Consider the following 11,238-nt stretch of genomic DNA (forward strand, 5'->3'; position numbering starts at 1 on the left):
TTCCCGGATTTGTCACCCGTAGTTCATCCTGAATTCACCTGGTGATTGGGGTAGCCACCTGTGTTTGCTAATTGCCTTTATGCAAAGGAAAAATGCACGGCTCCTATCTTTATGGCAGGAGGTGGGTTTGCAGCTTGGAGCCAGGGACCCACAGAAGTCAGGCTCCCACCCTTCCTGCCTGGGTGTGTGTGTGTGGGGGGGTGGCGGGGAGGCAGCAGGACCCAGGGTCACCATCTTCCTTGATGTTTACATATCAGAGAGGTGGCTCCCAGGGCTTTGGGAAAGAGGCCTGGGCTGCAAAGCTGGCAAGAGGCTTGTGGTAGCTTTTAAAAGGATTTGCATGCATCTCCAAGGGGCAGAGAAAAACTCACAATGACAACTTTTCTTTTTTAATTTTTTTTAATGTTTGTTTATTTTTGAGAGACAGAGTGCGATTGGGGGAGGGGCTGAGAGAGAGGGAGACACAGAATTCCAAGCAGGCTCCAGGCTCTGAGCTGTCAGCACAGAGCCCGACGCGGGGCTTGAACCCACAAACCAGGAGATCATGACCTGAGCTGAAATCGGACTCTTAACCGACTGAGCCACCCAGCCGCCCCACCATGATGAGTTTTCTCAAGTAAATGCTCTAGGGGAAGGGGTGGGGAGGGAAAGTCTGTCCCTTTTTGCACCAGGGAGAATTAAAACTTATTTTTCATACTTTTAACTTGTATTTGCCCTCGCAATTAGCCTGGATTGTCCGAGTGGCCCCCACACATGATCACAAGAGTCCTCACAAGAGAGAGGCAGGGGGAGCTCTGACTCCAACAGGGACAGATGTGGCAACCAAAGTGACGCGCGCTACACTGTTGGCCTGGAAGCCGGAGGAAGGGGCCCCGAGCCCCGAGGAACACAGGACGCAGCTCTAGAAGCTGCAGGAGGTGAGGAGACCAGATTTTCCCTTAGAGCCTCCGGAGGGAACACAGCCTTGCCGACCCCTCGATTCCTGCCCTAGCCGACTTTGGACTTCTGGCCTCTTCCAGAACCGCGAGAACACATGTGTGTTGTCCTAAGCCACCAGATTGGTGGTAATTTGTCACAGCAGGCCCCAGGAAGCTCCTACAGGTGCAGAGAGGAGGGCCTTTCACTGGGAAGAGCGTTTGGAGGAGAGGAAACTCGAGCTGGGATCTGAGGGAAATGATGAGTGATCCCAGCGGATGGAACCGCCACGGCAAAGGCCCCATGGGGGGACTGGGCTCTTGTGGCTGGGCAGCGTCCAGCCAGACAGGTGGGGGGGGGCCAGGGACAGAGGCGGGCATGGTCAGACCCGGTGGAACCCGAGAGAGACACTGGCCATCTGAGAGGTTTCCAAATAAAGGGCCATGCTGGCCCAGGGTTGGGCCTGGGGCAGAGGGGAGAGTAGGGGAGGCTGGCGGAAGGGCCTGGGGCAGTGAGGGGGCACAGCTGGGAGGCGCCCGGGGAAGTGGCTTCACCGCAGGAAATCAGATCTCTACCTGGTTTCCTACTGACCAATTCTGTGCTTTTCCTTTCATAAAAAAACAGACACTACAGGAGAAGGTCTGGTTCAGCAGTTTGGGTGGGGGGGGACCTTTGCCCTCTGTCTGGGGCTGCTCTTACAGCACCGCCTTGCCTTGCACAAGGAGGGGTGCTTTGATCTTTTCCTGAGGAGTTTCCACGACACTGAGCAGGCTCCTTTGCCCGGGTGCTGGCCTGGGACACTCAGGGCCTTCCTCAGTGGGGGCCGCGGCTGCTTTCTGCCCACATCCCCATGGGGGAGGCTCACGATGGAGGGCTGCCTGAGCAGGTGCACGGGGCCAGCAGGCATGCCCTCCACCAAGGTCTGCTGGGACCTTTTCAGCCTCCTCCCCCGGCTGCCCGCAAACTCCTGGACTGAGCCCTGTGAGGGTTTCCAGTCTGCCTTCGGGAAGCTGTCTCAAGCCAGAGTTAACAAGTGTTAGTTGTGTTAGTGACGTTCTCTCCAGCTTTTCAATAGCCATCCATTCAAAATTTGTCAGCAACTGCTTGGTTTCATTTCATATTAAGTACTATCCCCCAAGAGAGATTTCCATCGCTAAACCAGGGCTACGAGTCCTCTCAACATCCTTTCATGGGAAATAGCGCGGGCCATTTCTGTGTGGCTCGTGAAGGGGTGAGCGTGTGGCCCAGCGGCACACGGCAGGCGCTGACTCCCTATTTGTTGGATGTCCAGTGAGTCCAGTGGGGACGGCTGGGACAGTGTATCTGCGAGAGGTGGATGCAGTTTTCCCTCTTGCAGATACAGGACGGCTTCCAGACAATACTTGATCCTGGGGGGCCTGGTGGCTCAGTGGGTTGAGCGTCTGAGTCTCGATTTTGGCTCAGGTCATGATCCCAGGGTTGTGGGATCGAGCCCCGTCTCCGGCTCCGCCCTGGACGTGGAGTCTGCTTGAAATTCTCTCCCTCTCCCGCTTGCACACGTGCTTTCTCTCTAAAATAAAAAACAATAAAAAGAGATGCTATGGCCTAACAAAACATTTTGAACAATACTCGATTCTCTTCAAGGAGGATTTCTGGAGACATGGTTCCCCTCATCCCCTGGCATGCCCAACTACTTTGTCATCTAATCCAGTAGTGGGAGCCAGCCATCGTTGGAGGGGAAGGGGGATCCTCCCTGAGCCCCTGGCAATTTTTGCTGTCCGGTGGGTCCTATACCCTGTCCAGCCCCATCATTCTCTGGTGAGCACGTCAGAGCTACTCCACCCGGGGCAGGCCACTTGGCTGGCTGCTGTACCTCCCCCCTACATCCTCCTCCCCTGCTAAATCCTCCTCTAAGGCATACTGAGGGGTGAAGTCTCAAATACCAAGGCCTAGAATTCCTGGCTGGTAGAAAGTCAGGGAATCCCTCGCAACTCCTGTGTTCATTTCGTCTCTGCAGAGCAAGGGACCCATCATTTCCTTTGGCTCTGCCAGAAGAGGAAGTTACAGCAGGTGCTTAACTCCCGACTTGGCGGGAAGACACTCCTTCCATCGGGGCCCAGGGAGTGAGGGAGTAGTTGATGGACTTCAGTGAAGAGCCTTTCGACTAAGAGACTCTGATTACCAACAGAGGAAGATACTTTGGAGGGTCTGTGAAGGAATTTCCCATTGAGGGTGCTTGTGGGATTGCAGTGTTTGGATGTATCACATTTAGCCATGAACTGATGGATATCTCACAATTACTCTGGGCTGGCCCAGCATTTTGTCTACACGTTTGTTTATTTTTGAGAGAGACAGAGTGTGAGCAGGGGAGGGATAGAGAGAGAGGGAGACGCAGAATCCGAAGCAGGCTCCAGGTTCTGAGCTGTCAGCACAGAGCCCGACACGGGGCTTGAACTCACAAACTGTGAGATCATACCCTGAGCTGAAGTTGGACACTTAACTGACTGAGCCACCCAGGCGCCCCTACATTTAATCTACAAGTAGAAACCTTGACTGTGAGAAGTAAAATAAGACCTAAACAAATGCAGGGACCTGAATCTCAAATCTCTTCAAATGGATTTTAAAATATTGACAAAAAATTTTAAATATGGGCAAATTCTAAAGTTTATTTGGAAGAATAAACGACTGTCTGTAGCCAAGAAAGTTTTTTTGGGGGGAAAAAAAGAAATCTGTGCACAGGGGGAGTACTTACATTATTAGATATTAAAACTTATTTTCTGTGATAAAAACATACACATAAAATTTAATTTGGGGTGCAGTGGCTGCTCTATATATGACACCCAAGGCAGAAACCATGAAAGTCTTTTACTTTATAAGAAATGAGTCCCCAATGTGAAATAAAACCAATTTCCCAGCTTTTAAAAATGGACAAATAGAGGGGCGCCAGGGGGGCTCAGTCGGTTAAGGGACCAACTGTTGTTGGCTGGGGTCTTGATCTCAAGGTCATGAGTTTGGGCCCCACACTGGACTCTGTGCTGGGCGTGGAGCCTACTTAAAAAAAAAAAACATACATACAAATAGAAAAGTGAGCAAAGGGACATAAGCAAATTCGCCAAAAAAAAAAAAAAAAAAAAAAATACAAAAAGGCAAGGCAACACATAACTATGTGAAAAAACAAGTCAGCTCACTAGTAATCCAGGAAGTGACATATGAAATTCAAAACAATGAGAAACAATGACTTTATTTACTTATTTTTTAATGTTTTATTATTTATTTTTGGGAGAGAGACACAGACACAGCATGATCAGGGGAGGGGCAGAGAGAGAGGGGGAGACCCAGAATCCGAAGGAGGCTCCAGGCTCTGAGCTGTCAGCACAGAGCCCAACATGGGGCTTGAACTCACCAACAGTGAGATCATGACCCCAGCCAAAGTCAGACACTTAACTGACTGAGCCACCCAGGCACCCCGACAATGACTTTAAATTTGAAAAAAAATAGCCCGTGTTGTCAATAAGATGGAAAAATGGGCATTTCTCAAGGGAAAGCTAATAAAATTTTCTGGAAGGTAATTTAGAAAACATTTAAAAAATATACTGGGCCTTTGACCCATCAGTTGCCCACTCCTAGAATTTTAAAATCAGGCATGTACGATAAAGGATGAATCTATAATGATCAGTGATATAGAAAAACAAGAAAATGTATCTGTACATTTACTCTGCCATTAAGGATCATGTCATAAAAGAATATCCAATAAAATGGGAGAAATGGGCAGAATACATTTTTGCATCGCATTATCCTAATCACATCAAACATGCATAGGTAAGCATAGAAAAAACATCGGAGGAGACATACCAAAACACAAATGTAACGGATCTAAGAGTAGGAGAGATTTTTATATTCTATTTCCTACTGTTGCAACAGATTTAAGTGTTTTAAAAATGATTGTATCCTTAACATTGACTTTGTTGAAAAGCCCAAAAGTGCATGACACTGTAATAGCCTGGAAACCCCAGGAAGTGTATGGTTTGGAAAGCCACGGCCACCTGCTCGCCGGTGAGTCACGGGCGCAGGCTCGCACCCGCCTCCGCACTCGCCAACCGGCTGCCGCGCGCTTCCAAGCGAAATGCCCGGTGCGAGAGCTGTCCCTGAGCCAGGCCCCATGCCCCCGGCCCCAGGAAGCAGCGAACGCCTGCTCGTGGTAATTTCTGGAATTGAGGGCATTCCCTTTGTAAAGTTCACGCGATCGGGCCTTTCCTTTCTCCACTCGTGAACAAACCAGAAGCCAGACTTTCGGGTCAGCCGCGCCGCCCCCAGCCAGGGGTATTTCGATCCTGCAGCGAGGCCAGAGGTCGCGGTGGCCGACGGCGGCCGCAGCGGGGCAGGGGTGGCCGGGAGGCCGCGAGCGCCCTCTCGGAAGAAGCCAACGAGGCCGGGTCTAGCCCAGGGACCGCGGCCCGGCCACGCGGTCGCGCAGGGACGCGTGTCCTCCGTAGGGACAAAGGGTCGGGAAACTTGATCCGGGCCCGTCCCGGAAAATCCGGGCTGCGGTCGCCATGGCTACCGAGTCGGGCTCCCGGCAGCCGCCCCCGACCCGGCCCAGCCCGCGAGGGGGCGCTGGGAGGAGGGGTGCGGAGGGGACTGGCCCCGCCGCCCGCCCCGCCCTCCGGCCGCGGCCGCCGGCCCCAGCCCGCGACTGACCCTCGGCAGCTCCTGTAGTCACGTGGCGCTGGGAACCGGCGGGGGGGCTGGGCCCGGGCCTGGCAGTTGTGAACTCGAACCTGCCGCTGTCGCCGCGCGGGGTGGGGAGCGCGGCCGCCGGCGCCGGCGTTCCGGCCTCATGGACGCGCGACGCGCCTCCGCGCACCCCGCCGGAGAGGTTCGTCCCGGGCAGGGCGCGGGGTTCCACGCGGGCCCGAGGCGGGCGGCCCTACCTGCCGGGCGCGTGACTGTGTGTGCGCTGTGTGTGTGTTGGGGGGGGTGGCGGACAGTGCTGGACCGAAGGGGGGGGGGGGGCCGAGCCCGCGCACCTGCGCACAGGCTCCGCGAGGTGCGCTCTGCGTGGGGACCCGAAAGGGCCCATTCGGGGTGCGCGGAGCCGTATGTTCGCGACGTGGACGGGGGACACGCGCGAAAACAAAAGGGGGGTGTGGGGTCTCCACGACCCTTTGCCGTCCAGAAGGCGCAAGGGGATTGTGACCGAGACCTGGCTACACTAGCTCGCCCTACGCAGCCCCTTGGGAAACAGGCCTGGAATTCCTGTTGGGAGGAGGGTGGGGGAAGGGGAGCCAGCAGGGATTCCCGAGTTTCTGCCATCGGCCGGCCTTTGGCCATCAGCATGGAGAATTCGTGCTGTGACCTTACCAGTGGAGGAAATGACCCCCGAACGCTGGCGTGTACTTCCTTGGTGAAGGGGACACATTCATTTATTAATCCAGTAGCCATTAAGGTTCCCCTGCCGGGCGGGGTGTCGAGCCTGGGTGGGGGAGGGGGTTGTGGCTGGCGAGGACACAAAGATGACTGCCCTAGAGGAGCTCAGAGCCTCACGCGTGTTTTCTCTCCCCTCCCCGCAGGTAAGGCTGGCCTCTCTGCGCTCAGAGGTCTGAGCTCTGCCATGGGGGTAGGGGTGTCTTTACTGCTGCAGTTTTCTCTGACATCTGGGGGCTACCAGAGTGTGGGCCGAAGCAGGCGCTACAGCCGCAGAAGTATCCCCAGGAACATCCCCCGGAGGAGCTGGAAAAAGCCTCATCTCCAGCTCTACGGTCTGCAGGGTAGAGTCTGGCCTTCTTTGTTGGGTTCCCACACCATTCCACAGCCCCAGTGCTCAGATCTCCTCCTGGAGGAAGGAAGTCACCTGTAGGGGGGAAGGATCACATTCTCGTACCAGCGTCTTTCTTCCCTGTGCTCAGTCTGGCTGTGGGGAATGAGTCACGTCTGAGCTCCTCCAGAGGAGTTCTGCTCTAGGGGATTTAGGGAGGATGTGTCCGGAGGTTGCAACCCTGCAGTGAAGGTCCATTAAGAGGCTAACTACCATCCACCCCTCAGTGGCTATAGGAAGCTCTTCTTGAGGAATCTGGGCTCCCTGGCACCGCGGAATAGCTGAATGTGGGGCAGCCCCCGGTGGGGTTGGGGCATGACCTGGCAGGGGACCCAGATTGCAGTCTTGTCTTTCCTCCCCTTCTCTTGCCCCAGTAATCGCTACCACCCCGGGGGAGGCAGGGATCCGGGCCCGAGGCTAACAGGCTGTGGGTGTTCCTTGGATTCATGGGCGCTTTCCTTCTCGCGATGTCCTAATCGCGTGTGGGTGGAGGGGGGCAGGCAGGCAGAGTGTGGGCACCGCCTGGACAGACAGTGGCCTGGCGTTCTGCAGTCCTGGGAGTACCATCCAAGCTCTGCCCTCCTGTTCCCCAGAAGCGCTGTTCTCTCTTGCTCTCCAGGCTTCCTCCCTGAGACACTGAGGTTAGGGAGGCCAGAAATGCCTCCCCTGTGGCGCGCTTAGAGCCCGGGAGAGGGTAAATACGATAAGGGCCGTAGGAGTTTCTGTGGGAGCTGTACATACCCCGGTGTTTTGGAGGAAAGAACGCTAACTGGGAGTTTAGAAGGCCTGTCCCCTAGTCTTGGTTCTGCTTTTGGTTTACTGTGTCCTCTTGGGCAAGTTCCCTCCTTCCTCTTATGCCTCAGAGTTGCTTCATCTGTCAAGCAGGGAGCTTAATAATGTCTGTTCATCCAGCCTCACAAGGTTGCTACTCAAAGGTAGCAAGAGGAAATAGTAGAAACAAGCCGAGGGCAGCAGGGAAGCACTTGAAAAGTGGAAAGCACTAGAGGGAGAGGGGACGGCGTTTTCTGGTGAGTCCTAAGGCAGGAATGTTTGTGCAGCCAGCGCTGGAGTGTTTACTCCATGCCAGACCCGGGGTGACTGCCACGAGGGGGATTCCAAGAAGTGTCAGAGTTCCTCCCTTCTGGTAGTTTCCAGGCTCATGAACACTTAGGACAAATACACTTGGAATGGTATCTGGAAGCCCCTGACTGAACTGACGCAGAACACAGAAGGCAATAGAAGGGTAGTCCTGATTCAAGGGCTCTAGCAGTTCAGAGATTTGAGCTCCACTCGGGCCTGGGGTCGGCCAGGGAGGAACGGGGGCAGGATGAGTTGATCCCCAGAGTGACACTACTTTTCCACCCTCAGCAGAGGAAGAACCCATGCTGGAACGTCGCTGCAGGGGCCCCCTGGCCATGGGCCCAGCCCAGCCCAGGCTCTCTGGGCCCTCCCAGAAGTTGCCCCCGACCCTGGAGAAGGAGCCCCGCGGGCTGAGGTTACAAGGCACTTCCGTGGCCCCGTCGGGCAGCCAAGCCCCGGGCAGGGCCCATCGCTGTGCCCACTGTCGAAGGCACTTCCCCGGCTGGGTGGCCCTGTGGCTTCACGCCCGACACTGCCAGGCCCGCCTGCCCCTGCCCTGTCCTGAATGCGGCCGGCGCTTCCGGCACGCCCCCTTCTTGGCGCTGCACTGCCAGGTCCATGCCGCCGCCACCCCAGATCTGGGCTTCGCCTGCCACCTCTGCAGGCAGAGCTTCCGAGGTTGGGTGGCCCTGGTTCTGCATCTGCGAGCCCACTCGGCCGCAAAGCGGCCCATCGCCTGTCCTGAATGTGAGAGACGCTTCTGGCGACAAAAGCAGCTTCGAGCTCACGCGCGGAGGTGCCACCCCCCAGCCCCGGAGGCCCGGCCCTTCATATGTGGCAACTGTGGCCGCAGCTTTGCCCAGTGGGACCAGCTAGTTGCTCACAAGCGGGTTCACGTAGCCGAGGCCCTGGAGGAGGCAGCAGCCAAGGCTCTGGGGCCCCGGCCTAGGGGCCGCCCGGCCGTGACCGCCCCCCGGCCCGGTGGAGACGCGGTCGACCGCCCCTTCCAGTGTGCCTGCTGCGGCAAGCGCTTTCGGCACAAGCCCAACTTGATCGCCCACCGCCGCGTGCACACGGGCGAGCGGCCCCACCAGTGCCCCGAATGCGGGAAGCGCTTCACCAATAAGCCCTACCTGACCTCACACCGGCGCATCCACACTGGCGAGAAGCCCTACCCGTGCACGGAGTGCGGGCGCCGCTTCCGCCACAAACCCAACCTGCTGTCTCATAGCAAGATCCACAAGCGGTCCGAAGGGTCCGCGCCGGGCGTCCCCGGCGCGGGGAGCCCCCAGCTTCCGGCCGGCCCGCAGGAGGCCTCGTCGGAGCCCCCCGCCGAGGCCCCGCTGAAACCCGCCCTTGAGCCTGCGCCCGAGGCCCCGGGAGCGCCCCCGCGGGCCCCGGCGGCCGCGTCCCCCTCGCTCTTCGGCTGCGAAGACTGTGGCCGCAGCTTCCGGCTGGAGCGCTTCCTGCGGGCCCACCAGCGGCAGCACACCGGGGAGCGGCCCTTCACCTGCGCCGAGTGCGGGAAGAACTTCGGCAAGAAGACGCACCTGGTGGCGCACTCCCGGGTGCACTCGGGCGAGCGGCCCTTCGCCTGCGAGGAGTGCGGGCGCCGCTTCTCCCAGGGCAGCCACCTGGCCGCCCACCGGCGCGACCATGCCCCCGAGCGGCCCTTCGTCTGCCCGGACTGCGGCAAGGCTTTCCGCCACAAGCCCTACCTGGCGGCCCACCGGCGCATCCACACCGGCGAGAAGCCCTACGTGTGCCCGGACTGCGGCAAAGCCTTCAGCCAGAAGTCCAACCTGGTGTCCCATCGGCGCATCCACACGGGCGAGCGCCCCTACGCCTGCCCCGACTGCGACCGGAGCTTCAGCCAGAAGTCCAATCTCATCACCCACCGCAAGAGCCACATCCGGGACGGCGCCTTCTGCTGCGCCATCTGCGGCCAGACCTTTGACGACGAGGAGAAGCTCCTGGCCCATCAGAAGAAGCATGATGTCTGAGAGGGCAGGGGCTGCGGAGGCTGAGGGCGAGGGGCCCCGGGAGCCCTTCACAGGGGAGCGTTGCCGTGGGCCTGGGCCGTCGGGGGGCCCCTAGGTTGCTGCTGGTGTAGGCGAGGGGTGGGAGAGGCAGCCAGTGAGCTGGGGGCCCTGGTAGAGAGGGAGGTCTGGCCCCCCTGCGGCCGGGGAGGCCACTGTCCGGGGCACAGGGACCCTGGCCTCCAGCTGGTGTTTGCTAAGGTTCTGTCCTGACTGTCCTGTGCCCTGGAAAAGTAGCAATAGCAGCTCCACTTACCCCTTAGAGCCCTCTGGCTGGAGGGGCCACCAGGGGGCAGGAAGAAGACCCTTCCCCTCTGGTGTTAACGCCTTAATGTCCTTGTCCTTTATTATGAATTCCTTCGGCTGGTTTTTTTTTTTTTTTTTTTGGAAGCAGGTGTGGTACAGTCCTTAGTAAATGAGCACTTGGGAGGAAAAGTGGACCAGCTGGATACACCTGGGAGAACCTGCTGGCCTTGTTAGGCAGCACCTGGGCCTTTTCCAGCACTGAGAGGTGAGGCTGTGCTGCTGTAACCTGTCCCACCCTGTCCCCTTCCTCCTGCCCCTGCATAGGCACCTGGACTGACAGAGACCCATCTGCTGTTAGCACTCAGCTCCACCCTGTCCCTCCCCACCGTCAACACCCCGCCCTCCCGGCGCTCTGAGCGTCCCCTGACTGTCAGCAGCCCTGTGTCCAGGCTTTTGTCTGAACACCCCAACCCTCCACTCCTTCCGGAACTCAACATGGTGGAAAGGACCGCCCCACTGATAATGGAGGGTCAGCCGGCAGGAAGATAGGGGTGAGGTTCCTTTCCAGCCTTTCTAGGGCATGGATGCCCAGTCTCGGCTTGAACACTTAGGTGACGGGTAGTCCCCACCTCCTGAGGCCCTGGTCCTATTGTAGGATAATTCTAATTGTTAGAAATTCTTCCTTAGAATGAATGGAATCTGCTTTCCTGTAATTTCTACCTACCGGGGCTCCTTCTGTTCTCTGGAATGAAACGGAACAACCGCTTACCCTCCTTTTCAAACTAGAGAATAAAGATTTGGTTTTAGAGCTGGTGGCCGAGTGTTCCTTTCTCCCGGGGAGCTGTGTAGTTTGAAGGAGCAGCAGCATACTCTGCTCTGAGGAGGGGAATTTGGGGACGGGGGTTGGCCACAGGACAAGTGCCCCACCGGGCTCCTTTGCACCCTGCCTCCAGTTCTTCCTGGCGGGGGGAGGCCAGGCGCACCCCGCAGGGGGGACTGGTTCTCCGGGGGACTAGCTTTCTGTGGGGTCGAGTCAGACTTGTCTGGTGCCAGTTATCAGGAGGAAAAGGTCTGATGTGAATGTCCTGCAGTGCCTTCGAGGCTGGCCCGCTGCAGCCCCCCACATCTGGAACTACAGATGCTTCCCTGCACCGGTTGTCTCCT

The 11,238-nt window shown here is 57.5% G+C and overlaps 1 protein-coding gene across 4 annotated transcripts; it reads left to right on the top strand.

Annotated features, from left to right (window-relative positions):
- Positions 1 to 5,553: 5,553 nt before the first annotated feature.
- Positions 5,554 to 10,882, top strand: REPIN1 (replication initiator 1). 4 transcript variants are annotated; one of them, XM_047847826.1, is made up of 3 exons: positions 5,554 to 5,770; positions 6,465 to 6,662; positions 8,078 to 10,882. In XM_047847826.1, the coding sequence occupies exons 2-3, from the start codon at positions 6,506 to 6,508 to the stop codon at positions 9,790 to 9,792; spliced, it is 1,872 nt and encodes a 623-aa protein (XP_047703782.1). In that variant the 5' UTR covers positions 5,554 to 5,770; positions 6,465 to 6,505; the 3' UTR covers positions 9,793 to 10,882. The 4 variants fall into 4 exon arrangements, with proteins under 4 accessions (XP_047703782.1, XP_047703812.1, XP_047703802.1 ...); XM_047847836.1 differs by lacking the exon at positions 5,554 to 5,770 and adding an exon at positions 6,234 to 6,298; XM_047847856.1 differs by lacking the exon at positions 6,465 to 6,662 and having other exon boundaries at positions 5,555 to 5,770; positions 8,081 to 10,882.
- Positions 10,883 to 11,238: the final 356 nt, after the last annotated feature.

The sequence above is a fragment of the Prionailurus viverrinus genome, chromosome A2, assembly GCF_022837055.1.
Source record: "Prionailurus viverrinus isolate Anna chromosome A2, UM_Priviv_1.0, whole genome shotgun sequence".
NCBI classification, from domain to species: domain Eukaryota; kingdom Metazoa; phylum Chordata; class Mammalia; order Carnivora; family Felidae; genus Prionailurus; species Prionailurus viverrinus.

Excerpts from the sequence above, each read along its gene's own strand:
- REPIN1 (XM_047847826.1), top strand. The coding sequence starts at position 6,506 with ATGGGGGTAGGGGTGTCTTTACTGCTGCAGTTTTCTCTGACATCTGGG. Across the intron at positions 6,663-8,077 it reads CCAGCTCTACGGTCTGCAGG|CAGAGGAAGAACCCATGCTG; the intron begins GTAGAGTCTGGC and ends TTCCACCCTCAG.